Below are 26,729 nucleotides of genomic sequence, written 5' to 3'. Positions count from 1 at the left end.
CGCTGGGGGGGAAATCTCTGGGGCAGGGGCTGTACTCAGTTCCTGGGTCCCATGCTGGGGGCGCTGGCCTTCTCCGCAGGGTCGGATTAACCTTTTGTGGGCCTGGCACCAAACATACTTGTGTGCCCCATGGAGGCATTGGAGCATGGTGCGGGGAGGTCAGTCCCCGGAGCGAGGGGCCAGCCAGAGGCAATGGGGCATGGCATGGCAGGGGCAGCCCTGCTCCGCCCAATGCGAGGGCACTATTTACAAACCGGCAGTTGCCAGATGCACAGTGGCCTGCCCGGCCCTGTACTGCCAGCATGCCCCTTCCCCTTAGGGGTGGGCCCATGCCACGCCACACAGCCCCCCTACCCAACACCCCCCCCAACTCCCTATGGCCAGAGCCCCCCTGGACCCACTATGCCCAGCGCCACCCCAGACCCACCACAAATGCACAGTGCCATGCACAACACCACTCCTGCCCACAGCCCCACCACAACTGCCCAGCACCCCCCACAGAACCCCCACTTCCTAGTGCCCCAACACACACACTTTTCCCACCCCTTCACAGCCCAGCCCCCCTCAATCCCCCAAGAGACCCACTCCCCCACACCCTGCCTCTAGGCCACACTCACCAGCCTGCTGGGAGGCAACTGTGTCTGCCGGGCTGAGCCAGCACTGCAGCCAAGGCTGGTCCCGGGGCCAGGAATCACTGCATCCCTTTGGGAGTGGCGCAATCAGCCAGGCAAGGGCTGCCCGGGCTGGGCTCCCTCAAGACGCACTTGCCTGGAGGGGCCCAGCCAAGCCCCCCACATTGTCTTCCTGCCCCCCCCCCCGCCCCAGAACCCGGCTGAGACTGGCCAGGCTTCTGCACCAGTCCCAGGTGGCTCAGCTCCGAGGAGACAGGCAGGGCCCCACAGGTGGTAGGAAGTAGAGAATGGCCATAGCCGGAGATGCACAGGGGTCCAGCCAGGGGGCTGAGAGGAGCAGGGGGTGGGGCTAGGGAGCAGAGAGGAATCCTCGGCCAGCTGGCAGGCAGGCCGAGAGGATCAAGTGATAGGCGGTGGGGAGCCAGCGGGCTGGCAGGGTCTTGGGGCGCAGTGCAAGCAGAGCAGGCCAGGGCCCCTTCTGAGCATGGGCCTGGCTCCACGGAGCCACTGGAGCCATTGTAAACCCGGCACTGCTTCTCCGGGTGCTACCTCTGCCCTACAATCCCTGCTGCTTCCTGCCAGCCCAGCTCTGAGCTTGTCCCTACATGGTGCTGGGCAGGCAGTTGGTGAGGGTCTGTGCTGCCATTGCTTCTCCTGGCCCCATCCCAGTTTCTATGCTGCAGACCCAGACCTGCTGCTCTCTGTGCTCAGCCAGCTCTGCTCCTTTCCCTCACAGACACAGCTGGGAGGCTTGACCAATAAACAGGCAATGCCTGCCCATGTGGGAGTGGAGCAAGGGCTAGGCTACTGTATGAGGCACTAGATCTGGTAGAATCTCTGTGCCCTCCAGCAATCCACCCTCAAGTTTTAGGTTTTTACTCCCCCACCTCTCTCTCTCTCTCTCCCTCACACACACACACACACACTCTCTCTCTCTCTCTCTTTAGGCATTGTTTATACCCAAAGACTTGCTTTGATTGCCTCCAAGCCTCGGTAAAGTCAGTCGCTCTCCCTATCCCAGGTGACCAAGCTTAAAAAACAGACTTGGGATTTTTAAATAAAATAAATATGTGGAGATATACCTATCTCATAGAACTAGAAGGGACCCTGAAAGGTCATTGAGTCCAGCCCCCTGCCTTCACTAGCAGGACCAAGTACTGATTTTTGCCCCAGATCCCTAAGTGGCCCCCTCAAGAATTGAACTCACAACCCTGGGTTTAGTAGGCCAATGCTCAAACCACTAAGCTATCCCTCCCCACATTTTTCATTAATCATCCCCTAGTGATTTCCGGCTGGCGTGGGGGAAAAGGGGAGGGCGGTGGCTTCAGCGCTGGGGCTCAGAGCACCGGGTTTCAGCCCCGGGGCTCCACAGCCCCCTGAAAGTGCTCGTGGATCCCCAGGGGGCCATGGACCCCCGGTTGAGAACCACTGACTTAGGGGACATAGGGAAGAGCACCCTTTGAGCCTGTGGAAATTGGATCCCCTTGGCCTGAAGAGCAGAAGCTATTGATAACTTGCTGGAAGTGAGAAACTATTTTAGACAAAGATATAACTTGCTAGAATTAAGTTTTAATCACTAGAAAGCATGTAACCATAGATGTCTCTTTTTCTCTTGCTTAGTATCACTTAAAATCTCTGTTCTTTGTTAATAAATTTATTCTTAGGTTTACTACAAACCATCTTGGTGCTGTTATATTGAAGTCAAGTGTGAGTATTCAGCTAAACTAACAGGTTGGTGCGTGCTCTGTGTCTTTGAAGGCAGCAAACAATTTCTGTGATTGTCCAGTGAGACGGACTGTATACTAGAGTGACATCTTTGGGGAACTGGGGTTCACTGATGGTTACCCGCATGGGAAGGTTACCCGCATGATACGGTTAAGACGGGCAGAGTCTTGAGGAGTTTGCTGGTGAAGTGGACAGACTAGCATGACAGGGAGCTGATACACAGTCTAACCTCCAGCAAAACTCACTTTTACTGAGGCAGAGGGCTAAAGCAATGACTTACAGTTCTGGGTGTTCTGAGCAGAATGTCACAGCCCTTATTCAGGCATTTTCTGCTCACTGACGCTATGTCTACACTGCAAGCTAGGGCTGTGACTCACCGCTCGTGTACGCATAGTCATACTAGCTCTCATCAAGCTAGCGAAAGTATAAATAGTAATGTAGCTGTGTTAGCATGGGCTTAGCCATGCCGAGTACAAACTCTCCTGAAAAGGGTGGGTATGTAGTTGGTATAGCCAACTGGTATAGCTGTGCTACTGCAGATACACTATTTATACCAACCAATAACAGCTGCCTGTGCTACTGCAGATACACTATTTATACTCATGCTCACTTGATGAGAGCTAGCATAAGTATATGTATGCAATCTGGGAATCAGACCCCTAGCTTCTATTGTAGACATAGCATAAGAATGTTGCCAAAGGATGAAGTAAGATGGCAAGAGAATTACTCTGTATTTTGATTTGCTTTCTTCTCATGTTTTTGTTGTATATTTCAAGTGTATTGAAGGGTTTAAACCAGGGGTGGGCAAACTTTTTGGCCCAAGGGCCACATCGGGAAATAGAAATTGTATGGCGGGCCATGAATGCTCACAAAATTCGGGTTGGGGTGCGGAAGGGGGTGCGGGCTCTGGGGGTGAGGCTGGGGATGAGGAATCTGGGGTGTAGGAGGATGCTCTGGGCTGAGACTGAGGGGTTTGGAGGGTGGGAAGGGGATCAGGGCTGGGGCAGGGGTGCAGAAAGGGGTGCAGGTTCCGGCTGGGGGTGCGGGATCTGGGGTGGGGCTGGGAATAAGAGGTTTGGGGGTGCAGGAGGGTGCTCCGGGCTGGGATTGAGGGGTTTGGAGAGCAGGAGGGGGATCAGGGCTGGGGCAGGGGGTTGGGGTGTGGGGAAAGGCTCAGGGGTGTAGGCTCCGAGAGGCGCTTACCTCAAGCGACTCCTGGAAGCAGTGGCATGTCCCTTCTCCGGCTCCTACGCAGACGCATGGCCAGGTGGCTCTGCACACTGCCCCATCCGCAGGAACCGCCCCTGCAGCTCCCGGAGGGGGCTGTAGGAGCCGGAGTGGGGCCATGGTGTGGCTCCCAACCCTGCACCCTGGCCAGAGCACCGGAACGGGGCGGACCCTTGTGGTGCGGTTCCCGACCTTGCGCCTCCCAACCCGGCCGGAGCGGGGCCGAGCCGCTGGTGCAGCCCCCGACCCAGCGCCCCAGCCGGAGTGGGGCGGACCCGCGTGGTGTGGCCCCCGACTCAGCGCCCCGGCCGGAGCGGGCGGACCCGGGTGGTGTGGCCCCCGACTCAGCGCCCCGGCTGGAGCGGGGCCAAGCCACGTGGTGCAGCCCCCAACTCAGCGCCCTGGCCGGAGCGGGGCCAAGCCGCGTGGTGTGGTTTGCCGGCCAGCTTAAAACATCTCGTGGGCCAGATCCGGCCCGCGGGCCATAGTTTGCCCACTCCTGGTTTAAACCCTTCTTGACCCTACAGTGAAAAAGATGTCACTGGCAAACGGTATTCATGTTCATTTTGGTAGAATCAGACGCTGACTCTGAAATCTCCACTTTGTCTATGATGAGTTCTCACAGCTAGAAATTTGCTCTGAATTGAGATTTTCATTTTTCCTGTAAATTGTTCTAAGGAGAAAAGTAATATAGAGAATTTATATTACCACGGGTTCTGCAGGCATATGCTGAACTTCAGATGGGACGTGATGCTGGCAGAGGTAGGTACCAGCTCTTGCTAAGGCTTTAGGCCTCAGCTGAGCACTGACAAATTCATTGCTGGATGAATACTGAACTTATAACAATGTGTTTAGACTTTATGAAATGCTTGCAAATTGCTGCATACATTAATCTCACTTATTATATCTTTATCACATGCTATAAGGTAATATTTAAGGTTCTGCTTTGTAAAAATTTTTGCTCTGAAACTGAACCCAGTCAGGAGGGATCATCTTCTAGCCATCAAAAATGCCTATCAAAACTACATGGGCTGTGAGACATCACAATACAAAGACTTTGTTAACTGCCCTTTCACATCCATAAAGAGGCTATATGCAAAAGGGCTCTTCCCATCAGCTTGAATTCTGGAAAAAAAGAAATAAAAACAGCTGACGAGGAAATTTTTCATCTCTCCTTTGCTGTTTGGGTATGTAGACATACCCTCAACTAGATACCCGCGGCTGGCCTGTGGCAGCCAACTTGGGCTCGCAGGGCTTGGGCTGTGGGTCTGTTTCACTGCTGTGTAGACTTCCGGGCAAGGGCTGGAGCCCTGGCTCTAGGGTCTTGCGAGGGTCCCAGAACCTGGGCTCCAGCCCAGGCCCAGAAGCAGAGCTTAATTTGTGCCAGGGCTTGCCAGCACTGAGCCCTGGCACCTCTAGGCTTGGCAGTTCATACCCCTGCCACCTCTGGACTTGTTGTGTCAGTTATGAAAATATAAAAATTGCTTCAGTCTCGGTACCTAATTGCTTGAGTCCCGGCACCTCTTTCATTACAAATTAAGCACTGTCCAGAAGTCTACACAGCAATGAAACAGCCCCACTAGCCTGAGTCAGCTGGCATGGTCCAGCCACGGGTGTCAGTTGCTGTGGTCAGTTCCATAGTACCCTGACTGGGCCGGAACTACGAACCAGAAGCAGAGATCCTCAGGGTCAACCTTGGTTAGCCCTACAAGACATCAGTGCTGACAGATCACTACAACTCTGTCATCTTTACAAACCACAGACTGTAACTCAATTGTGTATATATGCTTGCCTGCTTTAAACCTTGTAATAATGTTAATTTATTTTTCCTAGTTAATAAATCTTTAGTTAATTATAGGATTGGCTACAAGTGTTGTCTTTGGTAAGAAATCTCAGGTACAAATTGATCTGGAAGTTCGGGGGGTAAGTGACTGGTCTCTTGGGACTGGAAGCAACCTGAATATTTTGTGATCTTTGGTGTATAACAACCAACTATCAGTCCAGCCTGCTTGGGTGGCAAGACAGTCTCCTTCAGCATTCCAGTCTGTCTGTAACTCCATGGTAAGACTGTTATAATACTTTAGGGGTTCATACTTGTTACTGGGTTGGTAAAATGTAATTATAGAACATACAATCAGTTTGGGATCCCTGCCCTGCTTCTTGACAGTCTGCCGTGTGGCTGGCACTCATGGCCGTGAGCCACTCCAAACAGTCTGATGGTCGGATTTCCCCTTACATGGCCGAGTTCAGCGTAGCTGCTCCTGGTAGCTCTGCAAAGGAGGGGGCACTCAAGTAGAGATTGGCAAAGGAGTTATGAAACAATAAAAATTACCATATTACTTCCAGCTCTATTTACAAACACATAAAAAACCAATACTTGGGAAATGAAAGAGATAAAATGAGTTTTTACGGAAAAATCACAGTGAAGCATTAGAGATAAAAACTTCTAAATTTAAAACTCGTAAAAAGGAAGAGCATCCACTTGCAGTTTCAGGTACCACACCCGCCCCTTCCTGTCCCTCTGCCAGTTGTTAAGTTTTTTAAAGTGTTTTTTTCTCACCTGTTGTTTGAAAAATCCAAACAACAGGGGAAACTAAGTGGCTTATACATAGGAAAAAACAGTGAAAACGACTGTACACAAAGGGCTGTAAATACACAAACTGAGAAAACATTTTTACTTCCCCCCCCCCCAGTTATAGTGACCTGTGGAGCTACTTACGATAGCAGGTAAACACTTTTAGGACAGAAACTTGATTTCTAAATTGATAGTGTCCCTTTAACCATAAGTGGACATAGCCAAGAGCTCTGGGACGGGATAGCAATGACAATGTGCAAGGAATATATGTATTATTTGTATTATGTACACAGTATTTGCATTACTTCTCAAATACCCATTACTGCAAAGGTCACCTCTCATCTTCACTCAAATTTAGTTCCATTCAACACAAATATCTTGTTTTCTCATTGCTGCAAAGTATTTACATTGTGAACCCTTCCATTGGCTTTCCTTTCTCCATTACACAAGCTTCTTGACCCCACCTTGAAGATCTCTTGTTCCCACCTTCAAGGCCCTACATGGATCTGCCCATCCTCCCCCTTCATTCAACTCCTAAAATGATGCCTCATTTGTCCACTTCTTCCACAACAGTCTACATGCCTTTTTTCACACTGCCCCCACTGCAACTGAACTTCTATCCTCAGCTGGCCCACAAAGACACAACCCTTCTCTCATTTAAAACCCTCTTGAAGACCCACTTCTGCTACAACTAGCTGCAGTGAGTTAATGACATTTATTTTAATATATAAAATTACAAATTGCTCCATCTGGCTGCACTCATGCCTTTGCTGAAAATATCTTACTGCTCCTACCCCATCCTCCCTCCGTGTCGCCACTCCATTGTTTCCTTGCCCATTTCTGTTGCTACAGGTCTGGAACTAACTAGACTGCAAGAATTTCAAGGCAGAGACCCGGTCTGATCGACACTCCACGTGAGAGTGCTGTAAATAACAAGGGTTATATCAGGCTGTAGAAAGTCTGACATGCTGAAGGAAGCAATCCTACGTGGTTTAACGTTTCCTGCACTATTATTTTCCTGGTATTTCTCATCTGGGGCCTCTGAACATGCCCTGGGAAAACTATCACACGCAAATCTAACCGCTTTTGAGGGAACCAGATTTTTTTCTCTCCTGAGCTGACTGGAAGCCAGCTCGCAGCCTACCTCACAGGAGACAAGCAGAGACTCCCCCCGCGTTGGGGAGAGGCTTGGGGCCAGGGTCGCCGCTGGGGGGAGGTGTGCAGGAAAGGGATGACCCGCCCGCATAAAGGGACGGGGGGCAGGACACGCCCTCCTCAGTGAGAAAGGGGTTTAGGGCAGGGGGGTTTAGGGCAGGGGGCGCCCTTTTCCGGCTCGACATCCTCATCCCCACCGACCCCTCAACTACCCCCCCACACCGTAGTCGCCCTTGTCCAGCCCGACACCCCCATCCCCACCGGTCCCTCAGACATTCCCCACCCACCGTAGCGTAGCCACTGCGGGCCCCGCAGCAGCCCGAGACTCTCCCCCCGCCGCAATCACAGCGGCTGTCGGGCCCCCGACGCTACCTGCTGACCGCTCGGCCCGCAGCGCTGCACAGGGAGAACATGGGGGCGGCGGGGCCCAGGCGCACGCTCCGCTACCATGTGCCCGCGGACAAGTGGCGGCTCCGCTGAGCTGCGCATCCACTTCCGCCGGCCGCGCCCCCCCCCCCCCCCCCCCCACCCTGCGCGGCAACCACGGAGCTCCTCTGCCAGCACCGTGGGGAGGGAGCATCCGGACAGGGGAACCCTGCAGCAGCCAGCCCTGCTCCGGCCGGGCTTCTCGCCCCTTGCACGGTAAGGGTTCCGCCGCCGCCCTCCATCCTCAGTGCGGTGGCTCTGGGCGCTCCCGTGTCGCAGCGGGGATAATGCCGCCGCCTGGGGGAATCGGGCTCTTCACGGTGTCTCTGTGAGAGGGGAGGGTGCAGCAGGACATCTCTTGTGCCTCCTTCCCCGTTCGAGGCAGTGCCAGGGGAGGGTCTCCCGGGGGGCAGCCGCCACCGCCCGCTCCGGACCCGGGCACCACACCCTGAGCTGGGGCAGAGCAGATGGGTGAGAAAAGCCATTTCAGCCAGATTGACTAGCTCCGCGATTGAGCGGGTTGCCAAGGAGCTCCTGGGGCTGAACATGGGCAGGCTTGGCTGGTGCCTGACACCGCTGAGCTTGTTGCGATGCCTTGGACTGGGGGAGCCTGTCAAATCTAGTATACAGCATGTCAGTGCACGTAGTGAACCATAGAAAAGGCAAAAGCTAACGGACAATGATCTTTAGAATGTGTGTATTATATATGTCTTCAATTATTTAGATACCTATGAGTGTATAGAGGGTATATTATTGTGATCTTTGCTGTACCTTCTACAGTGAAACCTGCTCTACTGCATACCTCTTCTTTCAAAGGATCACTTGAAAGTAGGGTCAAAATATCCGGTATATTTTGTAAGATTATTACTTACACATCACCTCTAATAGGCAACCCACTTCTGCCAGCCTCCTGAATGGCTGCTTAAGATGGTTGAACCACATCTATAGTATAACCAGTATTCTATAAACAAAGATGCTTTTTACAGGTGTAGTAGCCTTTTGACTATATGTTAAATCTAAGATCTTTTTCTAGAGCATAGTTAAACACGGCTCTTTTTCAAAAATAAATTCTGTTTACTGGTTTAGGAAAAAAACTCAGAAAAAGTTGGAACTAATTTTCCTCCCAAAGAGAAGTTATATAACTCCTAATAGATGCTGAATGCAAATCAGGCTGAGTCAGCAGGATGTCACTAATCACAAGTTTGCACTGCGGTCACAATGTTTTAGTTTTCAGTCTAAAGAGAAAATGGAAGTGTTTAATTATGCCAGTGTGAGACATCTATCCATGTACTTATAAATTGCTTTTGATTTGAGTGAGTATTCCTGCTTCCAGTTGTATGTGCTTTAGAAATTAAATCAAAACTATATCTTTGAGCAAAATTAATTTACTAAATTATCCATAACGAACTTTTATGAACTTCTTCAGGAATTAATTCAAGGAAGTCCTATGACCTGTTTTATGCAGGTGGTCCTACTGGATGACCACAATGGTCCTTTCTGGTCTTATGATTTATGAATCTTATTGAAATAAATAAATGTCCAGTGATACTCTTCTTGAGATGCTTTTTGATGAAGATCTATTGCTGCATATCTTATACATCCAAAATTCCTAGTGAAGTTAATGGGACTTTGGGGTGGGCAGAGTATTCAGGGATTGGCCTTAAAGTACCATTCTTATGGTCTTGATATTCCTCTGAATATTTTTATAATTTAGGTGAAGTTCATAAGCTTCTAAAATGTCATCAGTCAAACACCTAGTATATGCCGTCATCCATTTCTTGAGAGAACAGAGTCAGCTGGATACTTTCACTTCAGATGAACAAGAAAGCTTAGAAGGTAAATACTGAAGGCCACATATCTGTATGCTAGGTTGGTTGACATATACATCATGACAAAAAAGCAATGTGAATGAACTATATTAATTATTTATGTTGTCTTATTGTATTTTGTTTCTTGTATGTCAGGAAGATATTATTATTATTTGAACAATTTATATCCTTATATCCTTATCCTGTAGATTCCAATACACTCTCTGTCAGTTTATCTATTACCAAAGAAAGTTGCCGATTTTGGACTGGGAATGGGAGAAGTTTGGAGTTTCACAAAACCTGAAGAACTTTGTGAAATGTTTTAGAATTTTTGTTATTAAAGGAAAAACAACTTCATTCCTGAAATAGATTGAAATTTTACATGTCTGCAAGATTCTTATTTCTAAAATCTGTAAATTTGAAGAGGTCCTAAAGTTATTGGCACTGCATTGTCTTATTTCTGAGCAACTGGCACTTTCTATTATGCTAAGGATTTAAATTAGATAATGCTGTAGTCACAACCACTGGCGGGATGATGTGGACTGGCTCTTGTCTCACTCAATTTTCATGCCTGGTTTCCCTCAACTTTTCATATGTGCTATAAGCTATGGATAACACAATGAAGAACAACACTTCTGTCAACAGCATCTGTATTGGCAAGCGGGGGGAGGGGGGACGCGGCGGCTAAATCATGAACAGCCATATTCTACCTTGATGCACATGAAAAGCTCTTGTTAATATTGATAGGAGCTCCACGTACTATTTGAGGGCAGGCTAGTGCCTCTCAGAGTGAATGCTCAGAGAATGCACCATTTATATGTCTTGACAAACATGTTTTATTGTAAGAGCAGTAATGCTGAAGAGGGCTGTTATTAGTGATTCCAAGTATCACATAGTGGTAAGGATTCTTGATAGGTATATTTTTGTCTTGGCAAAGGAAGATTAAGTTACAGCAAACTAAGACCACTTTACTCCTGAGCAAGAACATCCAAATGGGGGTTTAACATGCTTTATAGGCATTGACTTCACACCTTTAGTTGATTCATATTAATTTTCCTGAGTGCCCCCATGCAGACATGCCTTTACCAAAGTTTTTAATATGGTTAACTCCTTCCCTGATGACTCTTTACATTTTTTTAGAACCTGGTTTAGTGTGCACTCTTCTTGTGTCATGTTTAAACATATCATTCAATCACAGATTCCCTGTTTGTGTAAATGTGGTTTGAAGTATGGTTTCTACTGGCCTGGATGTGTGTAACACAGTTGTTCACTAATATGGACAGGAAAGAGAGATTGTGTTATCTAGACTGTTGTTTTTAAAACATATTTTAAAAATGCAGTTTAACAACAAAAGCTGAAATAGTCAGTGCATTTGATATGTGATGAACAACTATATTAATTTAAAATATCCCAATATCTGTTGAGAAACTTATTTCCAATTGATAAAAAGGCCACACTTTTAGAAATAAAATTATGAAGTAGGATTTTTTTATTCATATTGTTTTTTAATAAAATACTGATAAATGTTGATGGTTTATAACTAAGAAGGGTTAACTGATCACTTATTTGACACAGATGTTGGCTAGAGTTGCCCTGAGGCAAACGAACTACAATTTTCATAGAGATTTATTTTCTAAACAAAAGTGGATTATAATACTTTTAATGGTATGTAAACGCACAAAGATAAAATTGAACACTCCCACAATTGAGCATATTTTAACAGAGAACTGAAGTCCTAATTTTAGAGTTTTATGTTGCCAAAAATATGGTACCATATGTTGCATTATACAATATACAGCATCGTTGCCAACCAATTTGCATAGCTGATCCTTTTTTAGCTATAGAAGTTAACTTTATTTTATGTGAAATAAATGTCAAGCCAAATCTTGCCCATGAATGTGTGAACATAGCTCCCAACAAGACTGTGAGGGAAGAATTTGGTCCATGCAGTACATGGGTACTCTATGTACCTTACAATGTGCTGTGGGGTTGTAAAGCATTGTATAATTGTTAACTATCAAATACCAAACAAACTATACAAAAAAAAAAACAACCAACCAGTTGAAGACTTTATCAAAATAAAAGTACAGCATGCTTTTCAAAGCCATCTTCTGTTGATAAAATGTACTCTGATTGGCTGAAGCATACAAGTATATCAGACTATAGGTGAAGTTCACTGCAGTGTAGAAGTACTGCTCATTTGCATGTTTCATTTGTGGAATTCACTCACCTGCATAAACAGAAATCAGAGGGTGAACTGGGGAGGTGACACGCACCCTGCCATTTGCAGGGTCTGGATCTGCTATGCAGCCAGGACAAAGTCTGTGGTTGACAACTCCTCTGGTACAATGGAATTCTCAACAGCAAGAGTAAAGCTAATCTGTGTGTGAGACAGAACTTTCATGTGTGGGTGAGGAATGGCCCGAGACTGGAATGAACTCTCCCAAAAACTAACACCACCACAAACCTCAATACTTTCTGCTCTGAGTGCAAGGTGCATTTCTTTGATCTTACTTCCTCTAATGCAAACACATAGCAACAGATATATGTATTTAAAACAAATAAAACCTTACCAAAAACAAGACTCTCCACTACACATGCTTCTCCCTCTGGGGAGAGAATGAGAGAAAAACAGTCACATAATGCATGACTGGAAGGTGCTCAGAAACTATGGTGATGAGCACAGTACAAAAGCCTGAATAGAATAGATAGTTCTCTTGCACCTGATTCTCCAGCGTATGGATTAGTAGCTTCAGTCCTTCCACCTCATTTATGCAGTGTGTTTAAATGGCTGCTTTTGCTCTTCCGTTGGCCATTCCAGCATCTACACTTCATTGCTGTCTTCAGCACCAGCCTATGTGGGATCAGTGTGTAGTTCAAACTGGAATTATTTTGGGGAAGTTTTATTACCAATTATTACATGAGGTCAGACTAGATTATCACAGTGGTCCCTTCTGTCCTTGGAATCTGTGACCCCTCGTACACTGCACCGACAGGTAGTGTAAGAAGGGATTGATCCTAGTAAGTGCCACCACCGCAAAGCCTGTGGTTTAGGTAAAGCAGAGGTCCTTGCACTGGTCCTGTGAATCAAGGTGAATTTCACTGAGGGCTTAAGTGGTGTGGAGGACCTTGCCTAGCCCTCTGCTCTGGGGTGAATTAATCTGCCAGTGACAGTCAGATAGCAGGAGTGTGGTAGTGGGATAGAGAGCAAGTGGCATTTATTCCATACAGATATCCTTCAGACAAATTATTGCAACTACTGTATATAATTGGAGTGAAATCCTGGCTCCATTTTGATGTCAGTGGGGTTAAGGTTTCACCTCAGTTGCTTAGTTTATTAAAAAATTACACATTGTCAAAGGATCAATCTCTCCCATTTTGAAAACAAATATTTGTGCTTTGGCTCCACATTTATTTTTAATAAAGTCTTTTGTTTTGGCTTGCCATTTACATAGCAGCAGGAGACTATCATCCTGTGGGAAGAAAAAGTCTATTTCATTGATTTATCCCATAAGGGTACTAACATTTGTTAAAATCGTGGCAGAGGAATTATAAAGACTCAGATTGTGTTAATTTTCCAGTTAAATGGGAATTGTGTGAGCTCACTGTAATATATGAGCCAGTTATTTCTACCATGGAAATTTATTCTAATATTAATAGTAGTAATACATCCAGAATATTTTATATAAGCATAATTTGATCTGTTAGAGTTGGGAGTTCTCTTCCCCACTTCCCCAAACAGAAACAAACAAGATGAGGGGCTAGGAATCATCACATAGACTTAATGCATTTTCCCCCCAAAAGTGAGAAGAGTGAAAATTAAAATATTTTTAAGTGTTTTAAACTATAGTTTCTGTTCTTAGGCTGAGTTAAAAATGAGGTGAGGCATTTAGAAAAGGGGTTGCCTGAGGGTAAAAATAAGTGTGATGGAATATGTGTCCTTTCCCCGCATCTGTGGCCACCCCAGGAACTGCTCAGACTCTCATACTGAGTGGACACTAAAGGAAAACTTAGTCAAGCCCCCTCCACCGACATCTGTACAGTGCAAAACAAGAGTCCTAATTCCTATGACCATCAGCCCCTATTCATCAGGGCTCTGAGAGGAAGAGAGGTCTTGCTTCCTTGGGATCACCTTCAATCTGGGCACAGCTACTCCTGTCCTCCCCACAACACTTCCTAGCTTTTATCACGCTAGTCAGCTGATGCACTAGTTAATTCCTTAACTCACCCAGCCTCTCCCTCTGATTCCTCCCAATTTCCTCAATCAGCCATTGCTGGGGAAACTAATTGAGGCTACAGTGATCAGAGTGCTGATTTGTCTGTCATGACTCAGCACTCTGTCACACATGGGTTGCTGAGCTACTCTCCAAGGGAAAGCCTACATTTAGCATTTATATATGACAGTTAATACTTCGTAGTAAATTGTCAAGAGAAACTGGATACCCTATTCCACTGATTCTCTGACAGGCATTGTAAAAGTCCTATTAATATAATTCACTTATTGTTAATGGAATTGTGCATGTAGTTTTCCACAGAATATGTACTCCATGGAAATGCAGTGGGATATTTTACTTGTCTTTCACCTCAGAAGATAAGATTTGAATTTAGGTCACAAATAAAATGGTTTGAAAGTCACCAACTCACCACTAGATCTTCATTAACAGGCTAAAATCAATAGTCAGTTTACCACAATTAAGTTTCTTGTCATGGAGGTCTAGTGCAAGGAAGAGAGGGAATTTAACTCAGACCCTGAATTGTTTTTTACTGAATGGCACAGAACCTGGTTAACATTACAGAACACAGAAGCAAACTTTCTGTGCAGTGTTAATAATTAGCCATGTACCCAATCAATATTAAAGAGTCATTGTCAGCATAAAATATGTAAGAATTTTACTTACTTTTGTTACTTATAACTTACTGTATGTTATCAAGACTGAAATAATTAAATAAATCTATTTTACATTTTACCATTTATGCTGGGTATTTACTTTTTGCATTTCTCTCAGTTGGAACAATAAAAAATAGACTCCTTAACATCAGTTATTGTTAATTTTTAGTAGATTTTCCTTTCCGATTCCCCTGCACTAGCTCAATATTATCATTGTTCAGATTCACAATGCCACATCTGAATGTTAAAATTAGAATGGACCCTCAACACACATGATCCTGATGCACCCTGAACTTTTGGGAAGTTCAGACCCTTATTTGAATTTAATTTCTTGAGGTTATCTCTGGTTTATATTAAAAAAAAAAAACCAACCACCCTGTTTTTATTAAATTAAAAAGAAAATGTAGGAATAAGTTTCTATTCACATCGGGGTTTTTTAAAAACATTTCATACCCTTTTTCAGTTTTGAGTCTAAAACTAGCAGTACCTTAATGGGAGTCATGCTGCTGGATTCCCACACAATGTGTTGAATACTTGCCCCATAACCTTAAGATACATGAATTAGACACCCTCTCTAAGCTATATATAAAGATTACAATCTATGACTGTGTCTACAAACACTTAAGCATGTCACTCATGTGCAGTCCTATAGACATCATTGGAACTGCTTACATGAGTAAAGTTATGAATTTGCTTAAATGTTTGGAGGATTGGGGCCCTCTGATCCTGGGAATGGATCTGCTCATGTGGATCCTTAGGCTCGGGCATCAGTGGGACTTTGTGTGAGTGCAAGGGATTTCACAGGTGGATTCCTTTGCAGGATGAGAGCCTATGATTAATAAAGCAGCTGTTAGTAAAAATCTTTTGTTTGCAAAGTAAAATGTACACATTTGAAAACAGTAATTATTACTTAGATATTTCAGTTTAGAATTGGCCCATCTTTTGTGTTACACATAATGTCATAAATGTGTTGCTTTCAGGCAATTATATGTAGTAGACAATTATAAAAATAGCAGTTTTTTATGTGTAGCTAGCATATATATCTACATTAAATAATATGTGCTGTTTTATCTTTTGTTTTTAAATTTAGTCATTGTAGGTCAAAAATGAAATAAAAAAAAGTGAGTATTAAAAAAAGTGTGTCTGGATCAGGAATTAAGTTTGGTGGCTAAGCTCTCTATATATAAACACTAAAGAGCTTCTGCCTCTATTGCCGTGCAAAGTTGACTAGTAGAGACTAAACAGGTTATTTTTTCTTTCCATTAGGGGAACTTCTCCAAAGAACTGCCTTTTGTTTTTAGGCTTAATTAGCCAACAAATATGTCAAGAAGTGTACCTTTGCCTTATTTATTTTTAGTTTTATTAGTTAGTTTTATTTACACATTTCTATTGAGAAAATAGTGATTTTTTTTTAAATCATGCTTTCATTTCTTTGAAGTTGCAATTCAGTGTTTGGAGACTGTTTTTAAGATTAGCCTAGAAGATACGCATCTTGCAGTGCCACAGCAGTTGACAGAAATGTTCTCAAATTCTTTTCACAAGGTAAGAATTGATTTTAGTCTTTTAGACTTACTTTATCATTAGCCAATTAAGATTGTGACTATGGTGTGGAATCTTAAAATGTTATATACGTCAAAACAATGTGGAAACTTGATAAAAATGATATTCAAGTGAAATTCCTGTAATAGATAGGAGAACAGGATAGTTTTTGGACTCTGACAGGACATACATTCAGTCAAGGCAAAGATAACCCATGTAAAATATGTTACTAAAAAGAATGGGCTTCTTTCTATCATGAAGGATACTTGCCCTCAGTGACACTTAGGCATTTTGCAATTCCAAAGACAGTTGACTAGAAACTGATTGAGGTCATCCACAGCTTCCTGGTCCCTCTGCCCCCAGCTCCAGTGCGTATCCCCTCCCATGGAGAAAATGTAGTCTCTTAAAGCATTCCACACCACCAGTTTAGGTAAAACTAAAAGCTATACTTTTAAAATTCAAAGGGATCCAACATAGGAAGAATACTGTTGGCGCCAGGAAAGCAGAGAGAAAACTTGGGAGGAAGAAAATGGGGATATCAGAGGTCATACTAAATCCCTCCTCTCCCCCACTTTACTGGGGCAGGGGGATATTGCTGTAAGATTTTAAGTGGGAACAGACAACTATCTTGGTCTAGTGTGTATTACAGAAATGGTATGATCCCTTGCTGACTTAAGGCCTAATGGTGCAATCACTAAAAGGTATCTGTGTTTACACAACCCCTTTCAGGATGAAGGTTGAGGAAGAAGCCATTAATGTAGCCAGGGCCTACACCTGAATCAGAATATACTTCTAGTTATTTGTTTTTGATTTTTTTTTTAAATGTAGAATGACATGTTGCCTCTCTCCGATTCATTGCCAGAAGATATTGAAAAGGCTGACCAGCTGAAGGATGAAGGTATGTAATTGATAAGGATGTGTCACGCTGTCTAGAGTCAGGAGCACCGCCAGCTTTTTTGCCGCCCTAGGCGGCGGAAGGTCCCGCCCCTGAAATGCCGCCCCCGACAGAGGCGGCGGAAGATCCCGCCCCCAAAATGCCGCCCCGAAATACCGCCGACGACCGGGGCGGCCGAAGATCCGGCCGCTGCGCCCCAAATGTTAGCACCCTAGGCGATCGCCTAGGTCACCTAATGGGTTGCGCCGGTCCTGTCTGGAGTAGCTCATGATCGTGAGTGCCAACCTCAGGGGAGACTGTCAAAAAGCAGGGCAGAAACCCCAAACTGGTTGAGCAAACTCCTTTTATTGCTCCGGTACTTTGAGCTGTAATGTGTGAGCTCTGTATTGAGCTTCCAGTTGTTCCATGCATCTGTGGTGGGCTGTCTCCTCAGCCTCTTCGGTTTCTTTGATCTCCTTGATCTGGGGGTCCACCATCAGTCTCTGGGGCTTACGTTCTCCCTGGGCTGCCCGCTACAAGCAGTCGAGTCAGTTCCACTGCAGCAATCTCCATGGCATCTGGGGCAGGCGGGTGCTTAGCTCCTGATCTGGGGTTTTCTGTTTATTGGATATTCCCCTCTCCTTACATAACGTTTCAAGGTCTTTTGTCTCAAGACCATAATATGACTGTGGTCTACTCATTGTGTCTATTCTTTAACCTTTCACTCTCAATATCAAGTTTTAACTTTTAATAGCTCTGGATTATGATCTATAAATCCAATTGACCTGTAACATGTGAATCCTGCCACCTATACCAAAAGTTATACTGTCTGGAGTGGCTCCTGACCATGAGTGCCAACCTCAGGACAGACTGTCAAAAGCCAGGGCAGAAGCCCCAAACTGGTTGTGTGGTGTATAATTAGATTTCATCAACCCAGTAACAAGTTTGAACTCCTAAAGCACTATAACAGTTTTACCATGGAATCACAGACTGTCCCATGGGGCATTCCAGTCTATTTTGCCACCCAGGCAAGTTGACTATGTGATAGATGGTCACTTTACACCAAAAAGCACAATATTCAGGTTACTCTCAATCCTAAAGGACCAGTCACTTATCCCAGGTAATTTGTACTCAGATCTCAACCAAAGACAACTCCTGTAGCCAATCCTGTAATAAATTAACTAAAGATGTATTAACTAAGAAATAAGAGCATTATTTAGAAGGCTAAAACAGGAAACATACACTCACAAATGAGTTACTGTCTTAGATTTTAAAAAGGTAGTATAAGTTTCTGTAATAAGCAACTTTACATGATCTTTAGGGCCTACCCATGCCAAGTAGCATGGGGATCTCTTGCTTATGCTTAGAAATCTTTGCCCCTCAGAGATCAAACAGCATAAAGAAACAAGTTTTTCCTTGTCAGGGATTTTTTCTCCCCTTCACCCCAGATTCCAAGCTGATGGGGTGAGTTAATGTATAGGTTTCCCCTTCCTGGAGGGAATTAGAAATGCAGTCAACAAGGTATCTCTCCCTTGGTCCTACACAATGCCTCATTTGTCTACAGTCGGCCATCTTATGTGAAGAACGAGCACTTTACCTTAATTAATGCTTCTTTTCCTCTTTGGTAGGTTACACAATTAGAGGTTTACGATGCTAACACTCAATATAACTTTATACCATGGGATACAGATATTATAAGTAGGATTAATACATGCAGTATTCCATTAAATCTAAACACTAAGCACATTCTTATAACACTAATACCTATTTTAACTATACTAATCCAGAGGTAAGACAGACTGCTTTCCAGCTATGCATTTGTCAGTGAGGCTCTGGGATGCAGTGCCTCTGAAAAAGATTTGGGGGTTGTGGTGGATAATCAGCTGAACATGAGCTCTCATTGTGAGACTGTGGCCAAAAGAGCGAATGCGATCCTGGGATGAATAAATGGGAATCTCAGGAGTAGAGAGGTTATTTTACCTCTGTATTTGGCACTGGTGTGACTGTTGCTGGAATACTGTGCCCAGTTCTGGTGCCTACAATTCAAGAAGAATGTTGTTAAATTGGAGACGGTTCAGAGAAGCGCCACGAGAATGATTCAAGGATTAGAAAGCATGCCTTACAACGATTGAGCCCTTTGAGTCTATCTAGTTAGCTTAACAGAAGGTTAAGGGGTGACTTGGCTACAGTTTATAAGTATTAGGGATGTAAATATCATTTAAAAAGTTAACCATTTAAATGATTAAAATATTTAATTTAAACGGTTAATTGATTAAAGGGAGGGGGACTGGGGTCGGGTTCGGCTGGCCGGCATGGCTGGGGCTGCTCTGGCCAGGCGACGTGGCTGGGGTTGGGTTTGGCTGGCTGGGGCTGATCCGGCCGGCCAGCGTGGGGCTGCTGGGGTTGGCAGGTGGGCCGGCCCGGGGGTTAATGGTTAAGGTGGGTTAACCAGTAAGACTAATGCTTACTGGTTAACATTTTACATCCCTAATAAGTATCTACACGGGGAACAAATATTTAATAATGGGCTCTTCAATCTAGCAGAGAAGGTTTAACACGATCCAGTAGCTGGAAGTTGAAGCTTGACAAATTCATACTGGAAACAAGGTGTGAATTTAACAGTGAGAGTAATTAACCACCGGACCCATTTACCAACGGTCATGGTAGATTCTTTCTCACAGACAATTTGTAAACCAAGATTGGATGTTTTGCTAAAAACTGTGCTCTAGGGATTATTTTGGGGAAGTGCCATGATCTGTGTTATGTAGGAGGGCAGATAAGATCATCACAATGGTCCCTTCTGTTTTGTAATCTATGAAACACAGAAACATACTTAGCTGTTTTTAGTCATTGTCTGAGATGAGAACTGCCCCTCTGCAGGGTCTATCTCGGTCACAGCTGCAGCCACACTGGATGGACCTGCCCAGTCTATGCATCCATAGCAACCTGTTGACTCACCCCCAATACTAAAGAGAGAATTTACCAACTAGCTGAAAAGTTAGTGACATGCCACCTAGTCCTGTCATTTATTTCAAACCACATTATTGTTTAAATTAATTTGTGATCCATTAGCTACGTTACTAGACTCTACTCCCTGTTACACTTACACCTGGCTCTGTGAAGATTATGCATTCCTTCCAAATGGAAGTGACTTTGCTAATATGTGAAATATTTATGATTCAACTTCTCATACTATATTGCCACGAGTAACCTCATTGTGTATCAGTTATAACAGAGTTGAAAAATCTGTATGGTTCTGTTAATTTGGAATGTTGGTCCCTTCACTGCCAATGGCTGAGACCGAAGGATCTTCCTCATTCAGCCATGTGTCCTGCATGGAGAGGACTCAGCGCCTTCTGGAGCATGTCAGCTCCCTGTACTCTTCTTCCTTCATACTTTCTTTGTTGTGTTCCTTCTCTTACCTTGGCCCATTTGCCAGGACTTAAAGTTTTGTTAGTCTCTTCCTGTTAAATCTGAGTTTTTTCCCTGCCTGAGTGGGATTATGGCCTGTGCCTGTACTGCTGCCAGACATGGTACAAGGGATGGGGAGAAAAGTAAGGCAGGGTCCTTTTTCCTTTTACTGTGCTAGTGCTGCTTGGTGGTTTTCCTTTCCTGGCTGCATAACATTTTTAGTCTCCTAAGTGTTGACTAGTGATGCATCTGCTGAGGTGTTGGTGAGTACTTCTGCATCTGAGTCATCTTATGGCACTTGTGGTATATATGTCCTCAGTGTCTTCATGAAAGAGCTACTGGTAGCTGCATGGGACTGTTCATTTACCTGCCCATCTTTGTTGTCCTTGTTTTTAGAGTCCTCATGTTATGGTTGTAGTTACAGGCAAGTTTTGGGTGAATTAAATCAAAAAGGGTCTCCACATCTAGTTCATTAAGTTGTGAGACCTGCTAGGATATCCATCCTGACCAATCCAAACCGCAGCTAAGCTGTTGTGGTTGACCAGCCCATTGAGCCAGTTCCCAACAAACTGGTTCCTTGCTCAACAGCAGGGAACTGCCTAGTAAGTATGTAGATTATTGAGAGGGCTGTAAACATTAAGTGTTGTGCTGCTTTGTAGATAACAAGTCTGCATGGAAAAAAGTGTACTGTATATTCAGCAGACTAATACAAAATCTTTTTTCTGAAAAGTAAATCACAAAAGGCAACACAGTCCCAACTGCTTTGTGAGGTACTGTAGTGTAGTGATTCTGCTCTGTGTTTATCTTTCAGATCTAGAATTACACCTTTAATTATCTTAAAACATCATTTTTACAATTTATTTCAGGTAATAATCACATGAAAGAAGAAAATTATGTTGCTGCAGTGGATTGTTATACTCATGCTATAGAGCTGGATCCAAATAATGCAGTATATTATTGTAACAGGTAAAAAAATAACAAAATATCCATTAAACTTCATAGAGATAATTTTAAAAAGAAAAACCGAACTAGATCAAAACAAGGTAAAGTGAAAAGCCCTCCTTTTCAGTGAGTAACAACATTTCATTTATACCAGTTTGGTTATGCACATTTTAAAATGTATCATTTTAACTATACTCAAATGTTTGTCTTCATTATATTTGTCGTGTAGATTTTAACTTTGTTTCAAGACTTTATTTGGTGACTGATGTTGGCAACTTGAAGCAACTTCTACACAAGAAATTAGTAAAGGCCTGTTTCAAAGCCCATTTGAGCTAGGGGGATCCACTCTATGGAATTCTAATGGATCAGGCCTAATATGCATTAATTTTCCAGAGCAAAAATATTTGTAAAGTGCTTTGAAGATGTAAAACATTATATAGGAGCTAAATATCTTTATGCCAGGATTATTGCAAAAGTAACAGTTCTACAGTTCGAATACAGATTTTACTTTTAGTTACTAAACAAGTGAATTATATAGTAGATAGAGACAAGCACAAGGATACAGAGGAACCACAAACATTTACTAAGATGGCATTACATATTTAAGGCAGTAGTTCAGAGTTTGAACCATATCTTTTCTCTGATAAGACAGCAGTGCCATAAATTCTCTCTAGATGTAAACTGGTCATGTAGGACCTGATCCAAAGCCCATTGAAGCCAATTGAAAGACTCCCATTAACTCCAGTAGGCTTTGAATGATCCCAAAATGTATGTAATTAGCAACACAAAGTAACTACTACTACTTTGATATTCAGTGAGTACGGAAAATATGTACAACTTGCAATGAGTTGGTACTGTAAGGCATAAGTGGGTACACTGCCAGTGGAAGTCATTTAAAACTAGGATTGAGTTTTGCTCCAGGAGTTTTGAGGATGGTGCAGACATAAGTTGAAGCAGAGGAGGGAGGGGTTGCTTTATCTTAAGAAAAAGGGAGAGCCTAATCAGGCTGATTCCTTATTTGGTCCATTGAGTCTGTCTCTAAACATGAAAAAAAAAAATTGAAGTGCATGCGGGGCTAAATACTGCCTTTGATTACACTCATGCAACTGTATTGACCTCAGTGGGGTTGAACAGTTGTAAAGCGGTTCATATAATTAAAGACAATGAACACAACCCAGTAGGAAGGGAAGTAATTTGTTCCATCAAACCTAGACAGATTCAGAGGGCATAGTAGGAAAAAGGTTTAAATAAAAAAAAAATCATTTTACACAGAATTTTTCATGGAAAACTAGCACAAAATGCTTTGCAGAATTAAATATTCCTCCTTCTGTAAACTAGCATTTTAACTATGGAAAGACAAGCTGGAATGTTTTTTCTGAATACTCTTAAACCATGGGAAAGATTGAATTTGAATACTGATCTGAACTCTTTGGCTTGGCCACTCTATTGTCTTAACTCATAAATCATATGTAAAAATAATTAGTGTTTCCCTGGTAAAGGTGCAGTAATAATTCAGTGATTCAGAAATTATTAGGCCTCTTTATCCAGACGTACCTACTAGCATGAGTGGCATTGCGCACACACACACACACACACACACACACACACACACACACACACACACCTGTATTTCTGCAGAGACTTTGAAAAAAATCAGTATAGATCAAATACATGGTCAGTCATTGTAGAGCTTCTAGCTCCTCTAGCAATTCTCCTGGAGCCAGGCACCTGAGGGATAATTGACCTCAACAGAAGGATTGTCATTGTGATATGAGACTGATAGGTAGAGGCGTAAAGAGGGAGAGAGAGATCAATGAGATCCTTTGAACAGTGAGGAGTGAAAACAAAAAGTATTATTGCTGCAAAAGGATGACTGTACATAATACTTGTTTTCCTAGACAGTCATCATATATCACCAGATCTACCATTTGACAGTTTGTCTTGTTATAATTGATTTAATGATGTATTTTGTGTGTATCCGTATTCTGGTTCTCATACGCTTTTCCACACTATTATGTTTTTTGTAAGATATGACTCTATATAATTGAAGGCTCTAAGTCAGTAAGGCACTTACACATGTTTAACTTTAAGCACTTGAACAGTCCTGCTGAAGTCAAGCTAGGTGAGCAAATTTTCTATAATGTAACTGAGTAGTCAGTAGGATTAAACATGTTCTTAATGTTAAGTGTGGTCTTTGGGGCCTAAATCTGGATGCTCAGACTTTTCTTAAATATGTTATTTTCCCCCTACTTTAGGGCTGCTGCTCAAAGCAAGCTCAGCAACTACAATGAAGCAATAAAAGACTGTGAGAGAGCGATAGCAATAGATCCAAAATACAGCAAAGCATATGGGAGAATGGGGTAAGATAATCCAGATTTATATAAGCATTAAGGGCAAGATCTTTGGAAGGTGTAAATCAGTGTAGCTCTATTTAAATCAATGGCATAATTCCAGTTTGTGTTGACTGAAGATCTGGTGCTAAAAGTGCAGTTGTTTTCTATGACTAAAGCTGGCATGAGGTTCCATGTACATGTTCTCTCCTACTGACTTCCTGTCAGATTTGCTCTGTTTACACTACAGATTTTTTTCTTCAGTTTATCAGCACTGCAAACTCAATCGAGGGAGTCAAAGTGTGTTCTTTCTCGCTCCTACATAATCACCAGTAATTATTCTGTAACTGGAACAACAACTGTTCTGTTAATGATAATGAATAGAGAATAGAATCCAGGTCCCACTCTCAAAAGTGTTGGGTTTGCAGAGCTAACAGGAGTACAAACTTATTTTTCTCACTTAAATACACCTAGGAAGCGGATCTGTTGAGGTGGAAAGTGCTGTTTATTTAGTAATTCTTCTGACCCTAACATCGCACTCTTAAGTACATACTATTACGAATTCACATCTGCACACTTAGGGAAATTCATCCTTATGACTTTTTTCAATAGTCCCTGTGCAGAGGCGCTTTTGTGCTGGGGATATTTCCCAGAGTGCCCATGCAGTTGCTTTGTGACTTCTTTGTCCTGTCATAACTGGGCAGGGCAATCAATCATTGCATGCTTAGAGTGTGGGAGTTAGAAACTAGGACCCTTGACACCAGAAATACAGGCCTTTACCATTTGAGTTACAAGCCTGTCCAAAAAATGAAACCTGATATCGTAGGAATAACCGAAACGTGGTGGAACGGTAGTCATGATTGGAGTACAGGTATGGAAGGGTATGTGCTGTTTAGGAATGACCGGAAGAAAGGTAAAGGTGGGGGAGTGGCATTGTATGTCAATAATGAGGTTAAATGTAAAGAAATAATAAGTGATGGAATGGATAAGACGGAGTCTGTCTGGGCAATAATTACACTGGGTAAAAGAACTACTAGAGCCTCCCCTGAGATACTGCTTGGGGTGTGCTATAGACCGCCGGGATCTAGCCTGGATGCGGACAGAGAACTATTTAATGTTTTTAGGGAAGTAAAAACTAATAAGAACTGTGTAATCATGGGGGACTTTAACTTCCCAGATATTGACTGGGGTACAAATGCTAGTAACAATAATAGGGCTCAGATGTTCCTAGACGTGCTAGCAGATGAATTCCTTCATCAAGTAGTAACTGAACCGACGAGGGGGGATGCAATTCTAGATTTGGTGCTGGTGAGTGGTGAGGACCTCGTTGAGGAAATGGTTGTAGGGGACAACCTTGGCTCGAGTGACCATGAGCTAATTCAGTTTAAACTAAATGGAAGGATTAACAGAAATAAAACTGTGACTAAGGTTTATGATTTCAAAAAGGCCAACTTTAATAAATTAAGGCAACTACTTAGGGAAGTGCATTGGGTTAACATACTTAGGGATCTAAAGGCAGATGACGCCTGGGATTATTTCAAGTTGAAGTTGCACGAGCTGTCCGAGGCCTGTATCCCGAGGAAGGGAAAACGGATAGTAGGCAGGAGATTTAGACCTAGCTGGATGAGCGGGCGTCTCAAAGGGGCGATTAAGAAAAAACAGAAAGCGTACAAAGAATGGAAGAGGGGAGGGATCAGCAAGGAAACCTACCTTATTGAGGTCAGAGCATGTAGGGATGCAGTGAGAAAGGCCAAAAGCCGTGTAGAGTTGGACCTTGCGAGGGGAATTAAATCCAATAGTAAGAGGTTTTATAGCCATATAAATAGGAAGAAAACAAAGAAAGAGGAAGTGGGACCGCTGAAGAATGTAGATGGAGTGGAGATTAAGGATAATCTAGGCATGGCACAATATCTAAATGAATATTTTGCATCGGTCTTTAATAAGGCTGATGAAGGGCTTAGAAATAGAGTGAGCAGGACAGAGGGGAATAAAGGAGGGGGGATTGACATTACAGCATCAGAGGTGGAAGCCAAACTTGACCAGCTAAACGGGACTAAATCGGGCGGACCGGATGATCTTCATCCTAGAATATTGAAGGAACTGGCACGAGAAATTGCAAGCCCCTTAACGATAATTTTTAATGAATCTGTAAACTCGGGGGTGGTACCGTTGGACTGGAAAATAGCTAATGTGGTTCCTATTTTCAAGAAGGGGAAAAAAAGTGACCCGGGTAACTACAGGCCTGTTAGTTTAACATCTGTAGTATGCAAAGTCTTGGAAAAAATTTTGAAGGAGAAAGTAGTTAAGGACCTTGAGGCGAATGGCAATTGGGACAAATTACAACATGGATTTACGAAAGGCAGATCGTGCCAAACCAACTTGATCTCCTTCTTTGAGAAAGTAACAGACCTTCTAGATAAAGGAAATGCGGTGGATCTAATATACCTCGATTTTAGTAAAGCGTTTGATACTGTGCCGCATGAGGAATTATTGGTTAAATTGGAAAAAATGGGGATCGATATGAAAATCCAGAGGTGGATAAAGAACTGGTTAAAGGGTAGACTGCAGCGGGTAGTACTGAAAGGTGAACTGTCAGGTTGGAGGGAGGTCACCAGTGGGGTTCCTCAAGGTTCGGTTTTATTTAATCTATTTATTACTGACCTCGGAACCGAATGTAGGAGTGAGCTGATAAAGTTTGCGGATGACACAAAGTTGGGAGGTATTGCCAATTCGGAGAAGGATCGGGATATTCTGCAGGGAGACTTGGATGACCTTGTAAATTGGAGTAATAGTAATAGGATGAGATTTAATAGTGAGAAGTGTAAGGTGATGCATTTAGGGATGACTAACAAGAATTTTAGTTATAAGCTGGGGACGCATAGGTTGGAAGTGACGGAGGAGGAGAAGGACCTCGGAGTCCTGGTTGATCGCAGGATGACTATGAGTTGGCAATGTGACGTGGCTGTGAAAAAAGCTAATGCGGTCTTGGGATGCGTTAGGCGAGGTATTTCTAGTAGGGACAAGGAGGTGCTGCTTCCGTTATACAAGGCGCTGGTGAGACCTCATTTGGAGTACTGTGTGCAGTTCTGGTCTCCTATGTTTAAAAAGGACGAACTCAAACTGGAACGGGTACAGAGAAGGGCCACTAGGATGATCCGAGGAATGGAAAACCTTTCCTATGAAAGGAGACTCGAGGA

At 43.6% G+C, this 26,729-nt stretch overlaps 2 protein-coding genes across 2 annotated transcripts in view; one reads left to right on the top strand and one right to left on the bottom strand.

Annotated features, from left to right (window-relative positions):
• Nucleotides 1–7,618, bottom strand: part of NLN (neurolysin) — a 59,004-nt gene extending 51,386 nt beyond the window's left edge. Inside the window, exon 1 of the mRNA XM_065406625.1 lies at nt 7,602–7,618. The gene's annotated coding sequence lies outside the window, so the exon portion shown is untranslated. The remainder of the gene's footprint in view (nt 1–7,601) is intronic.
• A 289-nt stretch (nt 7,619–7,907) lies between these two features.
• Nucleotides 7,908–26,729, top strand: part of SGTB (small glutamine rich tetratricopeptide repeat co-chaperone beta) — a 37,554-nt gene continuing 18,732 nt past the window's right edge. Inside the window, exons 1-6 of the mRNA XM_065406721.1 lie at nt 7,908–7,956; nt 9,455–9,576; nt 15,875–15,978; nt 16,804–16,873; nt 21,127–21,226; nt 23,458–23,562. Of these exons, the coding sequence (XP_065262793.1) occupies nt 9,477–9,576; nt 15,875–15,978; nt 16,804–16,873; nt 21,127–21,226; nt 23,458–23,562 (479 nt within the window). The 5' untranslated portion in view covers nt 7,908–7,956; nt 9,455–9,476. The remainder of the gene's footprint in view (nt 7,957–9,454; nt 9,577–15,874; nt 15,979–16,803; nt 16,874–21,126; nt 21,227–23,457; nt 23,563–26,729) is intronic.

Source organism: Emys orbicularis, chromosome 6 (assembly GCF_028017835.1).
Source record: "Emys orbicularis isolate rEmyOrb1 chromosome 6, rEmyOrb1.hap1, whole genome shotgun sequence".
In the NCBI taxonomy this organism is placed as follows: Eukaryota; Metazoa; Chordata; order Testudines; family Emydidae; genus Emys; species Emys orbicularis.
The sequence above is the reverse complement of the archived record's forward strand: the minus strand, read 5'-3'. Positions and strand labels throughout refer to the sequence as shown.